The 23,287-nt window shown below is 40.4% G+C and overlaps 1 protein-coding gene across 1 annotated transcript; it reads left to right on the forward strand.

The window, feature by feature from the left end:
- The first annotated feature begins 11,375 nt into the window (after positions 1–11,375).
- On the forward strand, positions 11,376–23,287 carry LOC137788514 (neuronal acetylcholine receptor subunit beta-2-like). Its single transcript, XM_068581361.1, has 6 exons — positions 11,376–11,427; positions 18,085–18,230; positions 18,367–18,411; positions 18,694–18,803; positions 21,169–22,147; positions 22,523–23,287. The coding sequence occupies exons 1-6, from the start codon at positions 11,376–11,378 to the stop codon at positions 22,661–22,663; spliced, it is 1,473 nt and encodes a 490-aa protein (XP_068437462.1). The 3' UTR covers positions 22,664–23,287.

Here is a 23,287-nt window from a genome sequence, read left to right on the forward strand (position 1 = left end):
GTGACTCCATCTTTTCAGATTTTGGTCTAGAGGTGCAGTGACTTCAGGCTGCCACTAGGCGGCGTTACTGTTCTTCTAACTACCACCACCCCACATCTGCCCAGGTTGTGCCCTTGTGTTATGTTTTTGTTCCCCTGATAAATACTGTTTGGTTTGCAGGTTGACTGTATAATTATCACAATTTTACTGCAGATTGTTTTGCATGTTAAACAGAACATGCACAAAGAGACTTCTTTGAATCAATGCCAACATGGGAAGAAGTTACACATCCCGCTCTCGGCGTTCCCATCATACTCTCAGCTCATCTGTTACACCTGTTACTCTGCTGACAAATATATATGTTATCATCCTGTAAATGGCATATTATTAGAGGTATGATAACAAAACAATGCAGTGGAACTATAATAAAGACCGTAGTGGACAGCTTATGAACTTAAAGTGTAGTCGGTCAATATTGAAGCGGAAATGGAGTCTAACAGACAGTTGGTGCACAGACGGGCTCCCCTCGCAGCGCTCCTCCGTCTCCCCATTGTCGACGTTCACGTCTGTTTTCTTGACTGCACACAGCTGTCTCCCTAGCAGCGCGCACCTGTAATCAGTTGCCTTTTGTTACTGTACATACTATATACAGCATCTACAGATAAAGTCCCAAAGGCAGACGCCAACTCTTGGTTTTGCCAGATAAATGGCCACATTTCTGCAAGCAACTTGCATGGAGCCGCTTGACGACAGACATGTCATTGTTTTCTCCACTGGAGACCATTCACACTGCTAGTTATCAAAGAGTGTGAGTGAGAGGCCGCAAGCACCTGGGAACAGTTTTTGTGTTCTTTACGTTGGTTCGGTCCGACTGATTTGCAGTGAATTCTGTTTCCAAAATAATTTATTGAGACACCTGTCTAAAGATAGTGTTTTGTGGTTCTAGAAGGAAGAGCTTATGTGCAGTCTTGATTCACTCTGTGTTTGAGGGAGACCACGAGAACACAATACACCGAGATGAAAGCAAAAGCTTGAACTTGCTGAACCTGTATACTTTATTCCCTTCGGTTTCTTTTTATTGTTTGTTCTCATCCTGTATTTTTTTTTTTAATTCTGTCATCGGTCTTTTTTTTTACTCCAATAAATAACTAAAATATGCTCTTGACATGAAACTGCACGTATGTGGTTTGGTGGGTGGGTTGATTGGATAGATTGATCAGTGGCAATATGCCAAAGAAGTATAAACTGTTAGAAAGACAAGGAGAACTCACTTAAAATGCATTTTGATTGTCTGGTGACGGAGTTAAAAGATCAAAAACCTTCCCCTTTATAAAAAGCAGATACAATACCACACCAATCAAAACTCTAAAAATACGGCAACCACCGCAAAACAGAAGAACAATACTGAAACTTGGGAGCACGTTGTCGGCGATCCCAATATGACGAACAAGAGACAATTCATCAGTACACAACCTTTCCAACTCGACGCTCAGTACTGATGTTGGCCACATCCAGTGTCCTTGAACCAAGTTTTCAGACAGAATTTCAAATGTTTAATAAAAACTGCACTCAGATACTATTTTGTATCACCATCTGTGTTGTGTTGTTGTGGTTGTAAACGTAGGTTCACGCTATCTACATCAAACTATAAATAAAGTCTGATTTATTTTTTTTTGCTTCTGAGATCATGTTTAATTCAACGACAAACCTCATGGCGGAGGCCTGATGACTCACTGTCCTCCCATCCTGGTCTTTCACTCTGTCCATCTGCTTGCTTCCATTAATTTCTTTTTTTGTTCTTCATCCCTACAATTTCTCTGCTTCAGCCCCTCTTCTGTTATGCACCTCATTTCCATATGTTCCTCTCTATCATCTCTCCTTTTTGTTTTCTTCTCTTTTGTCTTCTACGACTTATGTCCATATGCTCCCTTTCTTCCTCCTGCCCTCCTCTGCCTCACCACTCTGTTCTTCCTCTCCTCCTGTATTTTTACTTCTGCATATTCTATCACCCCCCTCTCCTTCTTTACTTCTGCTGTGATCACCACCCACTCCTTTAACCAGCTTCCGCTGCAGAATTGTGAAGTTCTGCCTAAAACTCTCGGCCCAGTTACTTAACTGAAAATGGAACAAATTGTATTTGTCTCGTCTCGCTTTTTCTTTCCCCCCTCGCCCATCTTCAATTTCATAACCAGGGTTATACGTGGGCCACAAGTAGGCCATTTTTGCATAAACTTAACTAAGTATTTTCTCAGTATTATTGTCATCGCTCAAAAGGAGTTCTTGTGGTAAAACATGTTTGCTTGAATGTCTTCATCTTTGGCCAGTTAGCTGCACTCCGGTCACTCATGTGTGACTGGTGGTCCTCCAGGCTGTGACCGGACTGGTGACATCTTTTAGGTTGCTTTGTCCTCCAGACTGACTGTGAAGAAGAGTCAGTTGCAGGTCAAAGAGAGGGGAGGAAGAACACAACTTGCAACAAGATAAAGAATACTCTGAAGTTTTTATATTTTTTTATACTGCAAACTGTTTATATTTTAGAAGTGTGGATGAGGATCATTTTGTCTTTCCACATAAATTTGAATCGACCATTTTAGAATTGTAAATGTTCCAAATGAACTCCATTTTCCGGAATGTATTCAGTTCCGACTTCCGAGTCAATGAGCTATGTCGCTGTGCTTTGCTCGTATATGGCTCATTATATCTGTTTACAATACATGTTTGCATGTGAGTGTGCATTTGGGACTCAATTATATTTCAAGCAGGAGAGTTTGATGTGAACGAGATGTGACTGTAAGAATCACAGTGTTAAATCACGTCCCATCACATCCCCTGTGACCTCAGAGTGAGCCTGAATGACTTTCTGCTCTTGTATGCGTTGGTCCTTGCAAACACAAAGCAAAACATACATTTAAAAGCCACATACTGATTAATTAGCAGTACAAATATAAGTATATACAATGTGAAAATGGAAGAATGAATGCAACAAATGTTATGGGTGTAAAGGGCGTCGCTGAAGATATTTTGTAGAAAAAAAAAAGATTAGGCATCTTTCTGTCATTTTATTTATTCAGGCGGACATCTGAACAAAGAAAAAAAAAGGCTTTTACACCGCTGTGATTTCCACCTTCTCTCCTGCATGCCATCCCACACTTTTAGTGTGCAAATGCAAGAGTGTGTTGTGCACACTGTCCCAAGCTGACAGGGTACATAGATTCTCCATCCTGCTTGCATATAAAAAGAAAGCGAGGGCACCAAGCTCTGCCTGCTTCACTTACACACACCTGCGCGCACACACACACACACACACACACACACACACACGTATACAGACTTGCACGCACCGTCTTTCTTTCTCCCATTTTGTCTCTTGTGTATCTTTCACTCTCCACAGAGGATGCGGTAATGGTTAAATGTGGACGCATCAGCAGGGCAGGCTGTTTCCTGACCATCTCTCTGAGTGAAGCGTGTTTGTGTGTGTGTGCGTGTGCGTGTGTGTGCGTGTGTGTGCGTCTGTGTAATATTTATTTCATAGGGATTTCCCTCTCAGCATGCTGGATGGCATCTTGCCATGTCGTCATGTTCTGAGCTGTCACCTGCTACCATCGCTGTCGATCAAGAGACAGAGAGGGAAAGGGAAAAGGGACGAGACCATGGATGTATTGACGAGACAGAAAGAGGGAGTCAGACAGGACAGGGAGGTGTGTATGTGTGTGGTTGAGTGGAAATAGTGCTATACTAGTGGCTCACTGGGAGGGTCAGGATCAGGACTAAGGCTTTCTACTTGACATCTTTAGTCGGTGAGGACAGGCTTGCTTGGAGGCACCGTGCATGTGCATGCGCATGCTTGCGTGTGTGTGTATTCCGTCTGAACAAGACCCTCTGGTCGTCTTCTTAATCTGCTGTATGATTCCCTCTCCAGAGAGCTGTGGTTAGGAAAGTTCACAGTATGAATGCTTTCATTATTGTCAGTTGGCGTAAATGCTTTACAAAATATTCTAATAAGATTTTCAGTCCAAAACGAGAAAAAAAGATTAACTCAGACCAGGTGGACAAGTACAGAATAGTAATGTTTCACCTTTTGCTTGGATTTAGTTTAAATTTGAATTAATGTTGTTGAATACTGTAAGCTAAAACCTCTGGGGTATTCATGAAACTATATTATATGGTCAGTAATGGACGTTGAGACTTCTTTCAGTCTGATTCAACATCTCAAGGATACCTCTGATGACCAGAACAACAGAAAACCTGCAGCTACATCTACAGCCCGTTTGTCTTTTTTTTTTTGTTTCTGAGAAAAAACACAAAGTGTTGGGTGAGGAGAGGTACACAGAGCTGGAAACGGCAAAAATCAAATGACTGATAGTGTTTTTTATATTTCAATGAATGGGTGTTTTTGTCTCCATCCTCCAGTAAACGCTGGGGGAGCAGTTTGAGAGCCACAGGGAGGCTCATCAGAAGCAGCTCCGCCTCAAGCGAGACCAGATCTGAGACGAGCAGAGAATGCTGCACCAGCTCTGGATGAGAGAAGACAAACATTATCTTAATACTTTGATTATGGTTTCAGTGTATTATGCTATAATATAATTAAAATATGCCATAAAAAGTCATAGAATGGTCTACGATAAAATGTCAAAGTATAGTATTCCCCAAAAACACAATAAACATGTTATGTAGAAGCTTTTGTAGAAATAGCAGTTTTCATGACATACAAGAGTAATGGACCTGTGAGTCATCGGAAATGACATTCCAGTTTTTCATAAAAATGTCAAACAAATCCTAGTATGCGATAAAAAAACATTGTAATAGTGTGTTCACAAAATGTATAGTATTTAAAATTTAATTTTTTTTTGTGTTTAAATTAATGTCTCAAAAGTCATAAACAATCTAAATGTAATCACATTGTGTTCATACAGAAGTAATAGTATAGGTCAAGTATCTCATAAGTAATACAAATGTAATTTTATAGTAAGTCATAGAAAGAATTATGATAAAATATGCCAGAAAAACATAGAAAATGTCATATTTTAGTATGAAATAAAAACAATAATAGACTTGTGTCATAAAATAACAATTGTTCTTACATGAATGTAATCAAAAAGTAAGTAGTAAGGAATGCCATTGAAAAACATAATAGTATAGTGTCCTGTAATGTTTATAGTATGCCATGAAATACAAATTGTCATAGTAAAGTATGTCATCAAAACGTCATGAGGATGGCTACTCATAAAACATTCATACTATAGTATGCCATAAAAAATAGCATGTCAATAAAAATGTCATAGCAGAGTTTGTCATTAAAAAAATCATAAAAATAGTATATCATAAAAGGTCATACAAAAAGTCATAGTATTATCATAAGTCAAATAAACATCATAGTATATGAATGTCATAAAAAGTCAAACGAAATTCATAATATAGTATGTTATAAAAACTAATTGTATAGTATATCATAAAAAACTACATTGAATTGCCACTGTATAGTATGCCATACAAACTCTGTTAATTTAACTTGATTGAATCTGTGTTTTTACTGATTTTTCCAGTACTGTACCTCAATCCTGACGAAGAACCTTTTTATTTTGGAGGATTAATAAGAATCACCTTACTCTGCAAAACTGTCCTGACTCCAAAAGTAAAAATATTTTTTTTTTCCGATATTTTGATATATATAAATGGACATATGAGAAATGGAAGTGCAAACATCCTAAGCTCGTGCTGCACTGAATGTGACTGATGTTCTTATAGTAGCATTATATTTAAGCAATAAGGGACGAGAGGCAGTACTGTATGGTCAATAATGTACTGTTCAAGGGTATTGTTAGGCCCGACAAGCAGCATCGAGCCGGCAAATCCTTGAACTAATCTCCCCAATCTCTCGAGATGAAAATCTAACTTCTTGCCAACTGAGATAGAAAGCTTATAGCTTTGTTGCTAACGGAACAATAAGTCCTAAGATATTTAAATTATTAACTTCTGCCTCATAGAGCAGTTTTTACTCATACAGAAAAGGGCTAAATAAAAGTGGATGTTGCTACATCAGCTTCCTCCATTTAGTACTCAACTGTCCACACTGCTTGCTATTGGTGAACTGAATGAATTTGCGGGACTTAGTTAGACCTGCTAGTTAATCCATGGATTCCATTGAAATTAATTGATTTCACTGCAAAATGTTGCCAACATGCTGCAAGGTATACTTTCTGCTGGATCCCAAAGACTGAACAGTTATGCTGTTCAGTCTGAGTATTTTATTCAAGGCTCTCTGTCACAACTCAAAAAAGTCCAACAGGGGCAACAGTCAGCTGATACTATACGGTAAATATGAGATCATACAAGGGGATAAGCTCTCTCTGGATCTTCAACATTTCTGGTATCATAAAACCCTCAAAGTGAAGTGCCATAAGTCTCTCAGCAATAGCAGCATTAACCTTTTCATGCTCTATATCCGACCTATTCCATGAGCCTCATGTGTTTAGCATCACACTGAAGGCCCATGTTCTGCCCCAGATAATTACTTCACATCTTGTTCTTCACGCTGTGATGCAAGCTGAGTTTAACCTACAGGAGCTGTACTGATCTGTTTGAATGTACGGCTCAGGAAACAAGAGGTTGGAGGTTTTAACTAGGCCAGTTCTTTGCTTCAAGACTTGTTTTTTATTCCCCTTCTGTTCAATCAGTTTGGATAGACCTATGAATCATACAAAATACAATGTGTAACCTTAATTCAAACTGATGACAGAGTTGAGTGAAGTGCAGTCAATTAAATCACTTATTTTTATGAAAAAGAAAATATGACACTATAATCTTCAGTGGCAGATAGCGTTCCCCATTTAAAAATGAATGACACTCGCCAGGTACACATTCAAATTCACTGCACATTGTTACCATGTTTTAAATCTGCAAAGGAAAATGCTAATTAATACTTTTTTAACCTTCATGGATGCCTTTTGGAAGATACGAAAATAGTATTTTAGGCATTTGAATCCTGTCATCTTCCATTTAATTCAATTAGCAACAAGTGAGTAACCACGCCACCATTGGAGACGGATCCACATATAGTATGCTTTGGTTCACTGCTATTGAAACTGAGTCTTTCCAGGGGAAGAGTGACAGTATGGAACACTTCATTATTCATAAGTGTTCATGTTCATGTAAGTGCACCTAGAAATATGAAATGTAAAGCCACACCTGCCTTTCAACCCAACTACGAGAATATAGACTCACTTACTCACACAAACACACACACACACACACACACACACACACACACACACACACACACACACACACACACACACACACACACACACACACACACACACATTCTTAACTCTCAAAAGTGTTAGTAGGGAGAGGAACACAGGGAGGAGATCAGGGAAGGTGGAAACGGGAGCAAGCACATAAGTGGAACAAAGGAACAAAAGTGGAGCAAGAGTGAAAATAAAGGCGAGAAACACTGAAACCAAGCAACAATGAAGCAACAAAAGTATTAGAAAGACACAAAGATATATGATGAATCATCACACATCCCAGAGGTCCCATCATACTGATTTTGCCTCAAAGCAGCAGGACAATGACCAGCTGTGACAGGCTACCAGTCTGGGATTTCGAAAGCTTAATCTCATACTGTCGGTCCAGGACACAAATGTCCCCGAGTGATATAAATTTATGATAATATTAATGCAGTGATGGCGTAGGCCACTTCACCAGGGCACAATGTCTCAACCGTGCTTGATGACAGGGATGCTGGTGTGTCGGCTCCTTGGAGAGGAGCAAGCTAAACAAACTTAATCCACTGAAATGAAATACAATATTATGATGCATCTGTTGGGGAAATAGATGCGGATGTTGGGAATTTGCTGTGTTTGTGTGTTTTACTCGGAGGAGCATTGGGGAGGAGAAGACACATAATGTAACATGTATTTGTATGTAAGCATATATTACACATACATATAGAGCAGTGTACAATATGTAGTTAATTTGTTTATGCAGACAGACCGCTTTGGCTCTGGTTGATATAGGATTATTGTTGCTGGAGGAAAGGAATTGATGAATTATTTTGCAAATGTGCAACACTTTCACAGTTTGACTAACAGACTAAACCAACGGTCTGCAAACGTGACTGAATGAAAACATTTTTATGTATCACACATTTTTTTAAAGTGTGGATTGTGGGTTAAATGATTGTCGTCTACTAAATGAGAATGTTATTAATTTTGTAATCATTTAAAGTTTTTATCTGGATATTATTTTTTCCTTTCAGGAGGCTTTAGTATCTATTTGTAGAGACTTGAAACTTGGCCCTATAGATAGAGGGTATCATAAGCTGAGCAATTACCCTCCAGGCAAATCTGTGATATTGGGCTGCATGAATTGCTTGACTCAAAGGCCTTCACACTTTTTACAAGTTTTAAACTGACAATCAAAAATAACTTCCATATGACATGAATGTGACATTCTCAGATTGATAAAGTTGTACTTTTAGTATACGTAAATGCTAAACTAGTAGCATAATGAAAGTTAAGACTAATCAGGCTGAATAAATTAGGAATGTTTACATTAGGACAAGTGTTAAATTTAAAATCCTCATAAGTGCTTTAATAAAAGCATGTTTATGCATGTGTCTGTTACTGTGTTTGAGGGCTTGCAATGCATGTAATATTACCAATCTTTCAGCTATTAGTTATAGTATTTGCAAAACATGGTTCATAGAATATATCTTTTGAATGTGTGTGTGTGTGTGTGTGTGTGTGTGTGTGTGTGTGTGTGTGTGCATGCTTGCTGGCTGGTTCAAAGCCCCAGCAGACCCCACAGCGAGCTCTAAGTAGCTCTGATTAAATCTGGCCTCCCTTTGCTCCTCGCCATTGCTTTTAGGATGCAGAGAAAATGTTCATTAGGAGAGACGGGCGGGGACTTTGGGAGGCGGATGCTCGCATGTGTCGGTAATGGGGAGTGATGGGGGATAATACAATTTGGTTGCATTTGGAGCTGTGACTAGAGGTTCATTTTATGTAGTGTGTGTGTGTGTGTGTGTGTGTGTGTGTGTGTGTGTGTGTGTGTGTGTGTGTGTGTGTGTGTGTGTGTTTGAATGAATTAATGAATGAATGAACAAAAGGCCTCTCAGGTAGAGGGGAAGGAGTAAGGCTAAAGTTTAGGTGAGAGTAGCGCTCTGTGTTCCTTCATCTTCTCTTGACTGCAAATAATACTCTTTGCTTTGCTTCTCTTTCCAACGTTCAGGAACACGGTCTGCACGCACGCACACACACACACATTTTTTCTCTGAGGACCTATGGCCCATCAGCTGAGACTGCTTCACATCATGAGAGCGCAGCAGAAAGTATTGCGTGTCACGGTTCCTCGACTTTCACACCTGACATGAAGCGAAAGGGGAGATGAGCGGTAAACTGAAATTGGCTTGCTGCCGAAAGGTAGATTGGATTAACAGTTATTGTTTTGCTCTTATTATTGTCATTACCACGCTTATCTTTATGTTTTGATTAATTGAAACAACTAATTTGATTCATAACTGGGGTTGCTGTCAGATTTTGGTGACCTTTTGATCTGAAGGAAGGAGTCCTGTAACCCAGAAAGGAGGTAGGAATTAAAGTGCCTGAACTATGGTCTGTGGTTGATAGAAGCTCAAGAGATTTGAACGTTTTCTTTTTTGACATAAAGGGCGACGGTGGCTCAGCGGTGAGCAGGGTTGTCCTTCAATCAAAGGATCGGTGGTTCGATGCTTGACTCCGCTAGTCCTTATCGATGTGTTCTTGAACAAATTGCTCCCGTAGCTGCGCCTATACGGTCTATGAATGGTTAATGATGCTGATGTGGCACCTTGCATGATGGCTCCTCCCATCAGTGTGTGAATGGGTGAATGATGTCATGACAAAACTGATGACAACACTTAACCCCTTTCTGCTCTTCAGGCGCCTCTCAGGGCAGCTCACTGCTCCTTAATCAAGGATGGGTCAAATGCAGAGAAGAATTTCCCCCATGGGATTAATAAAAGTGTTTGTTTTTTCTTTTTCTGTTTCTTTCTTACCATAAAATCCACCAGTAAATAACCACTGAATTTAGAAGTTGCATGTGTTTTAAAAAGATTAAATGAGACTACTTCATCATGCAAAACACTCTAACCTGCCTGACCCGGGTGTAGTTTGTCTACAGTACAAATTGTGGTGTCCATTTGTGAATATTATCTTGCTGAACAAAACGTAAAAGTATCATGAATGTTTGTTTGTCGCAAAGTTTATTTTCTGCATTCTTACAATATCCAATGAAAAGAAACCCCATTGGCTTTTGTTAGGGAACAGTTCGAGGCTATCTTCTGGGTTGGCCTACAAAAATACATCATCCCTGCTCTATTGGTAGTCTGTGCATGACCCTCACCTTTGACCTCCTTGTGGTGACAAACACAGTTGACAATTGCCCCATCAGGATCAATAAAACATCACATGGATTGTTTCTATTTCAAATTACGCGTTTTCATGCTTTCTACAACTGAATCACAGTGTGCTTAATGCGGATAAATGACTTGCAAAGACCTGCTTCTGCATAAATTCAGTCTCTGGACTTGATTACTTTTTTTTTATCATTAGGTAACAGAGTGCAGAATTTAAAGAGATAACGTTTTTTTTGTAGTTTAAGCCACTAGTTTATTACAAAACCCCCGTTCTGGCTTCATGAAGCTGTTGAGCTTAAAAGTGTGTTTTAATTAACTTGAAGTGCATTTTCGATGAGGGGATTTCTCCTTTGATTGGAGATGATAAGATTGGTTTCAATGTCTGCCGGGTATTACATTTATTCCCTCCTCAGGGGGATTTCTAAGTCTTTATCACTTCCTGTTTGTTGTCATGTCAAACTGTGTCAAACAAGACCGCAGAAAGTGAAACTGACGCCGGACGGGGGAGTGCACTGGGCGGGCAGGTTGATGTGAGCACCGGGGCACTTAAATCTTTTATCTGAAGAATGGCCGCTTCGGTGATAACAGGATTGGCGTATCCCCACTAGCTCCTGACCCATATTCCATAAGAAAACGTTATTTGCATCGCTCAAGAAGAATTAAAGGGGGCTCTGTTATCCACAGCCGGTTTTCCGCTGCGCGCAATCACAGCTCCAGGACCAGCGCTGGAGTCGGTGCGCTCTGGCAGAAAGCATCCAGCCCTTCTGTGGGCTTAGACAGCAGTCAGTGCGACTCTCCATGCCTCCAAGCCTCAGCTATCGGCTGTCACTAGCGAAAGCCCTCACAATGAAACCGCTATAGTCCAGCCTGCCTTCTCTTTTTGTTTTGTTTCACTCTTTACTTATTTCACATCGGAAGTAGAAAAGAAGAAAAACACGCGAGAGACGCTCTCCGTCTGTAAGTTTTGTGTGTTTGTCGCACTGGAGGGGAGGAAGCGATGGCAGCCCCGGTGAAAGCAGCGCTGGCTCTCCTGGTTCTCACCGTGGCAAGTGAGTAATCCTTTGAAATCCTTCCGGAACGGGACAGGGTGGCTTCTTTGCGTATGGGACTCACGGGGTCACACTCTCTCTCTGGGCTCTGTGCATGACACTTACTATATATAAGTGTTAGGAATGGTATGAATTTAATTTATCAACACATGTGCTTTGTAGCTAAACACAATAGCTCCACTCCAATAGCTTAAAAATAGACTAATGCTCTCTGTGATTTTTTTTTAGTTATGTTTAACACGTGATTTTAAAGCGCGCCTCAATTAACTAACTCCTGTTTTACATAACCCCCCCATGGAGTCATAATGAAACGGCTTTATACTGTATGCATGGGTGGGATGGTTGCTGGAGAAGGGTGCACTGCTGCACACATGCCCTTTCCCAGATTGATGGTTTGGCTGTTATTGCGGACACACATCTACTTAATAATATCACGTAGTAGAATATTCTGTGGCCCTCACTGCCTTGACAGTGTTTTAATGTCCTCTGATTTGTTTTAATGGACCCTCTTTACAGAGTATCTTGACTTTTAACTTAGTGTCCCTCTCTCAGATTATGTGCAGTAGAAATATTTTCTCTTTTGATTCTATCAAACGAAGCAGTGTCTGAGGAGCTGTCCGTGGTGCTGGACGTGTCAGTGAATGATCTGCTGCAGCACTCAACAGGGCAAACCCCAGCAGCCATTGTGTCGACTCAAATTCATTGAGTGTGTTTAGATAGCATGCCCTTATGACTTTTTAACTCTCCATTGCATCCTGAGAAGTACAGCACCTTATTTGGGCAACTTAATTATGAATGTAAAATGCTCTAAATGCACTAAAACTTCAGTTTATTCAATGTGAGTCTTAATTAAGAGAGTACATTTGATCTCAGATCAAGTTATCAAGAACAAGCCTTTCACAATTTGTGCATTTGCCACATTTAGCGAGTTGTTATTGTTCAAACCCTCTCCCATTCCCCTTTTTTAACCTCTTTAATTCCCTTTTTTGTTTAAAATAGCTATCATTTTCTCTTGTCTCATCACCTGTGCTCTGTCTACAAGCATTGATGACTTTATCCTTGCAGCCACAGTGAAACAACTAAATCCATGTAGCCTCTTAGTTGGGACATATTTCAGCATCGTTCTGTCTCCTGTCACTCTCTGTGCGACTCTCTGTGCAGTAATTGTAACAAAGTGTGTTAGGGCTACACCTGATTTGATGTTTTGCACATTAAAAGCTTGCAAAATGCCCACGAGTTCATGAGGGGGAAACACACGCTATCCGTGTGTGACAACCCTGACTCCGCTTCTTTGAAGCCCTCAGGTGAATCTTTACATGTGGCTGGGCAGAAATATGCAGCTCTAAGTTTTGTCCCACTGTGGTTTTTCATGACTAATTTCAATAGTAAAATAAGCCAGAGATGCATCAGTTGATTTTACACTACATTTGATCAGCGGTTACACGTGAGATCTAAGGGAGTTGAGGATAGGAAAAAGACACTTTTCCTGCTGTCCTTGTCTCTCTTCTGTTCCTGTCGCTGTCAAAAGGAAAAGAGCAAAGCAGAACAAAAAGACACGAGGGAGAGGACAACAAAGAAAACAACTGTAGTAAAAGAACAGTTTCTGTTTTACTCACAGAATAAATACAAATTGTCTGCGATGATAAAAAGTTTGAGGGCAAACAACCAACCAAAATTCCATTAGCTACTTCCATCTATCTATCATCTTTAACCTCTTATCTGTTCACAGTCACGGGGGGAAATGACATTGGTTGAAGGCAGAGTACACCCTGGACATGTCGCCAGACTATTGTACTAACAAAAAAACAACAATAAAACTCTGAGCAATGCTAAATGTCTACTGGAACCTGACCACTTGGCTACGGATGCTTGTGAGTGGCACGTGGTTGTCTTTCAAGATGACACAGGCCGTGCACTGAGCAAAACCAAAGACAGCTGAATCCTGAACTGTTCTGCCTCAGGAAGGCCACCCCAGATGACAAGGTATTGAATAATTAATCATCCTAAAAAAATAACCGTCAGAATGCAGAATCTGGGTGCTTTTCTCTTTGTACACTGAACCGATAACACGGCCTGTCCATCCGTCAGCATCCGCCAAACACAGCAGCGATATAGCATTGTGTTCGAATGTTTTTTGTCACAATTTATAAAGTCTATATATTGTGATGGAGACTGTGTTGATATGATATGGTTTTGAAAGACTTGGAGAATAGTCTTTGATTGTGTTCGAGTTTCTGCTCGTGAGATGATGGCATTTTTATTTTAGCGGCGATAAATAATTGAGGCTTGGAGAGCGCAGAAAGGCGGAGAAAAGTGTGTGAGTGTACATGTGTGTGTGCATACGTGTGTGATGGTGGTCTCCCTAATGCTCCGTCTCTATTTACATTGACCTTACACATCTCATTTTAGCCTCACCTACTGTTTTAGCATTTAATGTCAAACTCATACGTTACTCCATGCAGCCCATACTGCATCTCTGCCTCAGTCCTTTCCACTAGTCACATGAAGTGTGTGCTGGCTTTCATCTAATAATGCCACCCTCTTTACAAAACTACCCCTCCTATCTGTCTCTTGCAGAAGGAAGTGTGCAGCCAGAGAAAGGGCCGAAGCTATAACAGTAAAAAATTGCTGGCATTTATGGTTTGGTTAAGGATTTAATCCATTCTGATTATGAACTACAGTACCTCTTATGTGCTGATCCGATACGGGTTGGGTATGATTTAATGTTTATAAAGTGAGGGGACGATAAAATAATGGTCAACATTGTTATAGCAGAGGCCAAGATATCCTGACTTTTAGTCCATATGGGTCAAAAACACAGAATCCTACATTTTGCATGCGTTCATGAGCTCCCTGCCTGGTAAATGCCCACGTCCTTCAAACTTGATGTTAATGCAGCTTTCTGCAAGCCATGAATGTCACCTGCGTTACTTTTTTGGAGTTCATAAATGGAGATAGTATACAAATGATGTTTAAGTCTGGGCACTCCTCATGTAGAGTAAAATTAACTTCAAGCGTGCAATCAGCAGAGAGCCTGGGAGTAAGTTTCCCATGATTTACTTGTTTTATTTAGTTTTCACAGATAATGATTAAATAACATGTAGATAACAGATTCCTGACAATTACCTACATTTTGTGAGCAGCTGTGTGTTTGTCGCTGCTTAATGGTTTAGCTGCTCGAGCTTTTTATTGAGGCTATAATTTAATTAACTAAAGATGAAACAATGAGCCGACTAATAGGATTTAAAGAGACTGTGGTCTCAACTCCCAGTGCCTCACACCAGTTGCTTTTGATTAATACAAGAAACCGGTGTGCCAGTACGCAGCAGTTTGCATCTTTACTGCTTTTCAATCATGGGAGACCATTCGGATAAAGAAAATATACGTTTATTATTAACAGATGATATGTGATGATGAAGTCTTGACAGAGTCTTTGTCGCTTGGACTCTCCAGGAAGATTGTAATTAAGGAGCATTTGCCCCGTCAGCAACAAGATAAATCCCCAGTGGAATCTAGACCTGGTGGTGGTGATGATGATGATGATGATGATGATGATGAGGCTGATAGAATGATGAGTCGATGAAGCTGATGGATCTGCAAAGATTCGTCAGTGATGGGGAGGTGGAGGGTTGCAAACAGCAACATGAATGAACTGAAGGTAGAGAGACAGTCATGTTTAAGGAGAGAGAGAGAGCAGTAAGTTGATAGACTAACCATGTAATTGTTTCGTTGTACTTATTGGACAGAGGAGACCAGCTGATTCAAACAGTTGGTGTCATGATTGACAGCCCTGAGAAATGACAGCAGGTAAATAATGAGTGAGAACGCATGAGAAGTGATTGGCAGATGTATGAGAAATAAATGACGGGCTCAGGCATGCAAGAGTATGTTCTTCTGACTGAACTTACGCTTCAGTTTCATATATTGGCTTTAATTTCATTCAACAAATGCATAAATGACTATGATTTCACAGAATCGTCTCCATACTACGGCAGGATCCTTTTTCAGTTGATCAGATGGTTATATTAATCTGGAAATTGTCTCGTCCCTCGCTCCTTGCTGTTGTTTTTGTGTGTTGTATGTGTGTCTATTCCTCTCTTCTCCAGTCATGTATCTCCATTTTTTCTCTCTGTCGTATCCTGACAGACACGGCTCTGGGTGTCAGCGCTCTCTAAGACATTCACCCTTGAGGTTTAGTGTCATGTCATAGTTGCTCAGATGTCGGACACTTCTCCAGTCTCCTCTTCAAGTGGAGGCCTTCTGGAGGTTAATGTGAGCTGACCAAGTGTAGAATATCTCTCTTTCCTGCACCTGCCTGTATAGCTCAGTGCCTCTAATTTCCAGTTGGGTCTGACATGTTTCAGAAAACATTTTTATCTTGGATATATATATATATATATATATATATATATATATATATATATATATATTAATATATTAATATAACAGTTGGCAGAAAAGCTGAAAACCAGTGGAAGGAAAATGCTGAAATAATGATATTCATACAAAAGCTGACAAGTGCTGGTTTTGAGACTGCCAAAGGTCTTAGAATCAGATCACTGATACTTTTTTGTTTTTGTATTGATTTAAGGTGAATTTGCTTTTGCAAATTCAACGTACATCACTACAATGTACAACGTACATCACTTTAATCAGGCTACATAATAAACAACTGACATTTCTTTTCCAACATCAACACAAACTCTTCCGACAACTGACTGGACACTCGCTGACTCCTCAAGATTAAGATTAAGCTCATGTACTTTAACAACTTTTTAAAGATGCGGTTTTATAGTTATTTGGGCTGTCATATACACATAATTGACCTGTTATGTAATCCACCTCTCTCTCTCTTTTATATGTTGTCACCCTCCAGTTTATGTTTCCCTGTAAGCAGAGAAACCAGAGCCAACAGTCAAAGTTTATTCGTGGAGCACAAACAAGGTGGTCACCAAATCCAAAAAAACAAAGGACAAATAAACATGAAAGAACAGGTACAAGACAAAACACTAGAGAAAAGGTTTTGAAATAAAAGCAACCATGACAGAAAGTACCTTTTGGCTTGTACTGGAGACAACCAGGTTGGTATTTCTATTTTCAATAGCGGGATTTCAACTATGCAGATATTGGAGACATAAAAAGCTTTTCTTAATTAACAAGCCCAAAACAAGGGACTCAACTCAAGGGATTGTTTTTCACAAGTTACAATGTATGAAAGTCTTGCAAGATCCATGTTTCAAACCACCCACTATCACCAAAGCTCTATGAAGCTCTATGAAGCTCTATGAAGCTCTATGGCCGATTCAGGCGTTGTTCTTTGTGGTTTAAATGAGTGAAATCAGCGCTCTGTGTTTGTGTGTGTGTGTGTGTGTGTGTGTGTGTGTGTGTGTGTGTTTAAATTGACTCATTATTGTCATATTACTGCAGATTGCATGCATTGTTAACATACAATAGACAGTATATATACTGTATATTTTTGTTTTTGTTGTTTACACGAGTTGGTGTGTTGGTCACTAAATACACCATTACATCATGTCTGTGATCTCAAACAGATCAGACACACACACACACACACACACACACACACACACACACACACACACACACACACACACACACACACACACACACACACACTCACACTCTTCAATCCCATTACACACTCATTACATCTGAAGACCTCATTGCACACGATTTAAACATCGCTTTACAAACTACTGCTCTGGGCATATATGTGGATGTGTGCTTACTTCTGTTGTTGTGGGTTTTGTCATTATAATCTCTTTAAACTAAATAATAATAAGCAATAGACAGCAATGATCAGGACGCTTGTTTCATTTATCAAGGGAATTTCTTTAATGATTTTTATTTATTCTCATAAGAGGGTTGAGGTCGTTAGGATCAACAAGAGAACAGATGAACACACCTCTTTCAGATGTTTCATCACAGCATGGAAAGTTGAACTCAAGGTTGCATCAAGTTCAAGGTTTAGAAACAGACACTCTGACTTCTACCTACGCACATCTGTAATATAAAACTGAGTCAGCGACTGAGATCACCCTCTACATGTGCCTAGTCACCATAAATGATTGTGTAAGACACACACACATTATTCAATGAGAGGCACCCTCAACACATCCTGTCATCCTGATATGAGTGTTTCGTCTCAATACTCACTCCACTGAGATGATAACATCAGGGAAGTCGTGTAATGTAGCTGTGCAGAGCTGTAGTTTGACATCTTTGGCAAGGTGTCCGACATAATGAGATTACATAACAACCAGAGGATTTCAGAGTTTACCATCAAATACAGCTGCTGATGCAGAGATCATAGCTGTCAGAAATTTACAATACCTCTGAACCACAATGCCATCCGGCAGGTTCATTATTTTCATGTTGTTTGTAATGGTGTGGACTTCAGATACGTACAAGTCTATACAACATTTATGTGGGACTATGTCATCGGACAGAAGGTGGACTAAGGCCAGCCAAAAGATGGAGAACCAACAGTCTGCGTGTCGTGATTTCCAGCCTGCCGATTGTTGACTCTCATGATATGTGGTTGGTCCCTTCTGTGTAGGAACAGTGGACTAGTATGTAATACATGTCCTGTAGTTGCTTTCCGGCTAAATTTTTCCTGTGTATGTGTGTGTACAGCTGCCTTGTGTGCGGACGTTGAGGAACGACTGGTGAGTCGCTTGTTGTCACCAGATCGCTACAACAAGCTGATCAGACCAGCTGTTAACAACAGCCAGCAGGTCACCATTTACATCCAGGTGTCTCTGGCCCAGCTGATCAACGTGGTGAGGGAACACACACTATCCAAATCCACATACGCTGTTATTATTGAGACATATCCTTCTAATTTTAGATCATTCACGAACACACATGGTGGAGACTGTTCTGTTTGGATGAGTTCGCTCTTCCTGTCTGTTTCAGAATGAGAGGGAGCAGATCATGACCACCAACTGCTGGCTCAGTCAGGTTTGTGTCCCTACTCGTACTCTTGTTCTCTTTTCTTTGTGTGTTTGTGTCCATCTGGTAAAAAAAAGCATTGTCTTGGCAAAAATGGTAAACTAAACAAGTGTGTGAATGTGTCTGTATAAACTGTTATCCAACCAAACTGGTATGTTTATGGCAGCAGTCGCTCAGTCCATGGAGACTTGGCTTGGACCAAGTATTGAGTGTGGACTGGTGGCTATAGAGTTGAGTGAGATGAATTAATGTATTTCCTTAAGTGTGCACGTGTGTGCATTTCTTCATCAGGTATGGCATGACTACAGATTAATGTGGGAGCCTGAGGAGTACGAGGGAATCAAGAAAATTCGTCTCCCATCACAACACATCTGGCTGCCGGACATCGTCCTCTACAACAAGTATGTCCGCTTCGTGAAACACAAAAGGGTGTGTGTCTTTGTAGAAAACTAAGTGATTAAAAGAGGAATAAACACAAAACAATGAGCAACTTAATTTAAAAGCCCAATTTTCCTAAAATGTTTTCTCATATCCTCTTATTGCTGCTATCCTCTTATATCTTGTTTTTTTTATCCCGCTTTTTACTTCTTTTAGGATAATGAATGCGACCAAAATGTGTTGTTAACACTGTCTACACCGTCTCCTGACAGTCTCATGATGATGAGTGATCTTTTAAGGGCTGAGAGATTATAGGATTTATGTAGAAAACAAGACAGGGACATACTGAAGTTATGAAATCTGCAGCGAAGCGGAACATTTAGTCACACCTTTTATAACCGATGCCCACATTAAGTGATCACATCTAACATTTACATAAAAACACATGTATTATTGACAGCAACTGGCCTGCAGCAACAAGACAAATTTCAAATGTTTCAGCTGCATTTCACAATATAAATTATGATTGACTGGATGGATGCAATCAAACTATAGCCTTTAAACTCAAAGTGTACTTAGAAATCAAATCAACCTTACTGCACATTCAAACTACTCTGGAAAAAAGACAACATCCCTGTACCTTATCGTGTGTTTTTGCACATTAAGTAGGAATGCACAAAGCATTGATGTGAGAATGTTTTCACTTTGTTTGCATCATCTTGCAGCTTATTGAAAGAGCTGCAATGGAAAATCAATACATGTTAAGGCTGTAATCAGATAATTCAAGGAGAAATTAGCCCAACTGATTTTATCCACTGAAAGGTGTTAGCTGGCAAACACGAAGGCTTTTGAGCTTCACCTCATCTGTCACCCATGAATGTCAACACCTGCGTCTTTCTAGTCCATCTGCAAGTTTCTTGTACATCATTTAAATATGATGCATTTCTATTATGAAAATGTAGTTATTAAAGAGTCCTTGTGCTGTTTTGTGTCTCAAGTCGCAAATTAGGTCTTGACTTGTCAGGATTATCTTGTGACCCTTTTGAGCGGCCAGATCCCTAGATCTATACACATCATAGCAGTTAAAATGAGCTCTATCTCGACCTGCTACAGAAAATTGTGTCATTCGTCAAGCCGCTTTTCTGGGAGATGAGTACCTTGATACTTTAAGTATATTTAGCAGCAAATATTCCTGTGCTCAGAATAACTGAAGGTCATGTGATGTGATCAAAAGTACCAGAACATATACTAAATGAACCTGGTGGTTTGTTGGTTTTCTCAACCACTGTATCCAAGGTCAAGAAAGAGATAGTTTCACACGCTCATAGCTAGCGTTGTGTTTTGGTCAGCAGTGTACAACAGTTTATAAAGAAGTGGTAGGCATTAAACTTTTATAGGCACAGATTGCTGGTCAGCTCAAGACCACATAAAGAGCATAAAATAGGCAAAACGATAGGAGATGGTCAGCACTACCTTATGGCTTCAGGTGGAGGTCTCTGGCCAAGTGTAGTGGACCAGAGGTTGCAGTAAGCAGGTGGGGCCTCTGCATTTTTAATCTGTCTGCATATTCACAGCAAGGCCCAAAGCATTAGAGACTGAGTGTGATGGTTAGATTCCTGACCTACTTTATAATTGATGGGCCGCTTCTCCATAATGCATTACCTTCAGCCTTAGAAAAAAAAGTCAGTCTCAGCAGATTTGAGGTGATGGGGGGTAGTTGTTGCCATGTTGCTGGGATGTGTTGCAGGTTGCACTCCTCCCTTGAGATGATCATCACAAATCCTTTAACTTTCAAATAACATAATTGTTGCATGTGTAAAAAAAATGTTTTTCTCAACATGCCATTTGTCAGCACACTACATTATTTTACTCAAGTAAACTCTTTGGCTCTTGATGACATTGCTACAACACTGATTATGTTGTTATGCTGAAATCAGTTGCGCTAATACAATGAGCTCGCTCAAAATTGTAGTGGATTCTACAAATGGGATATTTCAACCTGAGATGCACCGTAGAGTTTAAATAAGGTTGACAGTGTGGAAGAGACTCATGCCTGTGTTTGCAAAGGGGTAGGTAAGAAAACCCAAAGTGTTACAAGGCCAAATGGGATATATAATCCCTCCAGTGTGTTCTGGGTTGGCCTGTCCAGGGAGCATCCTTAACACAGTTAATCAGCCTCTTTTCAATGCAAAGGAACACAAGATCCAACTTCAACCCCCCTGTTGCTTTAAGTGTTTGTATCTGTGATATGACATGTGAAGATGGTAGAGATGTATGTTTGATTGAGAGATACAATTTGCCATAATTCCTTAATCACTTTGTCATTAAGTGCTTTGAATGTGTCTTTCTCCTTTTTTTGCTTACCTCCTGCCGTTTTTCTTCTTTCAGCGCTGATGGAACATATGAAGTCTCTTTCTACTCCAATGCCGTGGTCTCCAATAACGGCGAGGTGGCCTGGCTCCCACCAGCTATCTACAAGTCAGCCTGCAAAATCGAAGTCCGTGATTTCCCTTTCGACCAGCAGAACTGTACCCTCAAGTTTCGCTCCTGGACCTATGACCACACTGAAATTGATCTCATCCTCCTCAGTGATTTCGCCTCACGCGACGACTTCAAACCGAGCGGTGAGTGGGATATTGTCTCACTGCCTGGACGCAAGAACGAAGACCCTAATGACATCAGGTACCTGGATATCACTTATGACTTCATTATCAAGAGAAAACCGCTCTTCTATACCATCAACCTGATCATTCCCTGCATCCTGATAACGTCGCTGGCTATTCTAGTGTTCTACCTCCCATCAGACTGTGGTGAGAAGATGACTCTCTGTATCTCTGTCCTCTTGGCCCTGACTGTGTTTTTACTCCTTATTTCAAAGATTGTGCCACCCACATCTTTAGCAGTGCCTCTAATTGGAAAGTACCTGATGTTTTCAATGGTGCTGGTCACCTTCTCCATTGTCACCAGCGTTTGCGTGCTCAACGTGCACCATCGGTCCCCCAGTACGCACACCATGCCTCCTTGGGTCAAACGTATCTTCCTGTACCGGCTCCCCTCTTACCTCTTCATGCGGAGACCCGGTAGCTCGAACATCCGTGAGAAGTTCCGCAAAAAACACCAGCAGCGATCATACTCGGACCAAAAGATGCATGGAGCGGACGGAGGAACAGGAATGGCAGATTCCTCTTCTTCCTTCTATATGAACGAGGAGTCGGCCAAACGCTACGGCTGGAAGTTTAGCGACCTGTCAGAGAACACAGAGTTCAGGAAGAGGATGACGCTCAAGTGCAACATTGACACAGAGGATGCGGTGGATGGAGTACGCTACATCGCTGAGAAGATGAAGAGCGAGGATGATGATGAAGGGGTAGGTGTATCTGCATGTGCATGTGTCAAGTCTACATTTTTTTGCACTATTTATAGATTTTCACATGTGGCAGGATAGCCACAAACTTAAAGATCCTTAACAACACAACATCCTATACTTACAGCGAGGGTACTTGTATACAACACTTATAGAAATTTTGATCTGAGCAAATATGAATTGCCATGGACATTTGGAAATATATTCATGGTACCTAGATGATAAATCCTTTGGTGATACCCTATCCTTCTGATGCCACCATAGGGCTGACATTTTTGATTATGTGTGAAATGTCTAAATGTTTAACTATTGAATGGTTTGACATTAGATTTGCTACATGTTGGTGTGAAACATTAAAAGTCGAACCTCTCTCTACAGATCATTGAAGACTGGAAGTACGTGGCCATGGTGATAGACCGTCTCTTCCTGTGGATCTTTGTGTTTGTGTGTGTGGTCGGGACGCTGGGCCTCTTCATGCAGCCGCTGTTCCAGAGTTACAACACTCCCATTATTGATTAGATGGACTGCAACCAAAAGCTGAAACGTCATAATGAACTTTGATTAACCCCCAAAAACAGAGCTCTGATTTTAACATATGTACTTACATGTTCGCTTTGCACCAAACACTCATTGGGAAATTATAAAGCACTTTATCCCTCTTCCTCCACCTGCTCCCTTCCTTACTTCAACCTGTTGTCCCCTTTTTCCTCGATGTGTCTTGCCATCCTCTGCTCCACTCATCTGTCACCAACTGGGATCTAATTATTTTTGTTAATTAATGGACAACGTAGTTTCACAGTGTGGCCATCATTCTGTGGACTGATGGTGGAGATCATACTTTTACTGTAGATCTGGAGACACTGAAGCAACACAGTTATCACTCATGTTTGGATGACAAAACTAAGGCAAACAGTACACTGATAACCTGAACTGTCTCTTGTAACATCTATCAGAGTTTACAGATTGATTTCATAGTGAAACTCACCCAGTTTACACTTGTGTTCAATAACATCACAAACAAAAGAATCAATGAAAAACTATGAAAACCAGACCCAATAATAGGTTTAATAGGTTATTTTTATTTCAAAACATTAAACACTTGGTTTTGCTTCAGCCATGATCTACAGTCTCCTATGATTGAAA

The sequence above is a fragment of the Clinocottus analis genome, unplaced genomic scaffold (genome assembly GCF_023055335.1).
Source record: "Clinocottus analis isolate CAN_PGR_092001 unplaced genomic scaffold, fCliAna1.0.p SCAF_10, whole genome shotgun sequence".
Taxonomy (NCBI): Eukaryota; Metazoa; Chordata; class Actinopteri; order Perciformes; family Cottidae; genus Clinocottus; species Clinocottus analis.

Excerpts from the sequence above, each read along its gene's own strand:
- LOC137788514 (XM_068581361.1), top strand. The coding sequence starts at position 11,376 with ATGGCAGCCCCGGTGAAAGCAGCGCTGGCTCTCCTGGTTCTCACCGTG. Across the intron at positions 18,804-21,168 it reads GACATCGTCCTCTACAACAA|CGCTGATGGAACATATGAAG; the intron begins GTATGTCCGCTT and ends TTCTTCTTTCAG. Across the intron at positions 22,148-22,522 it reads GCGAGGATGATGATGAAGGG|ATCATTGAAGACTGGAAGTA; the intron begins GTAGGTGTATCT and ends CTCTCTCTACAG.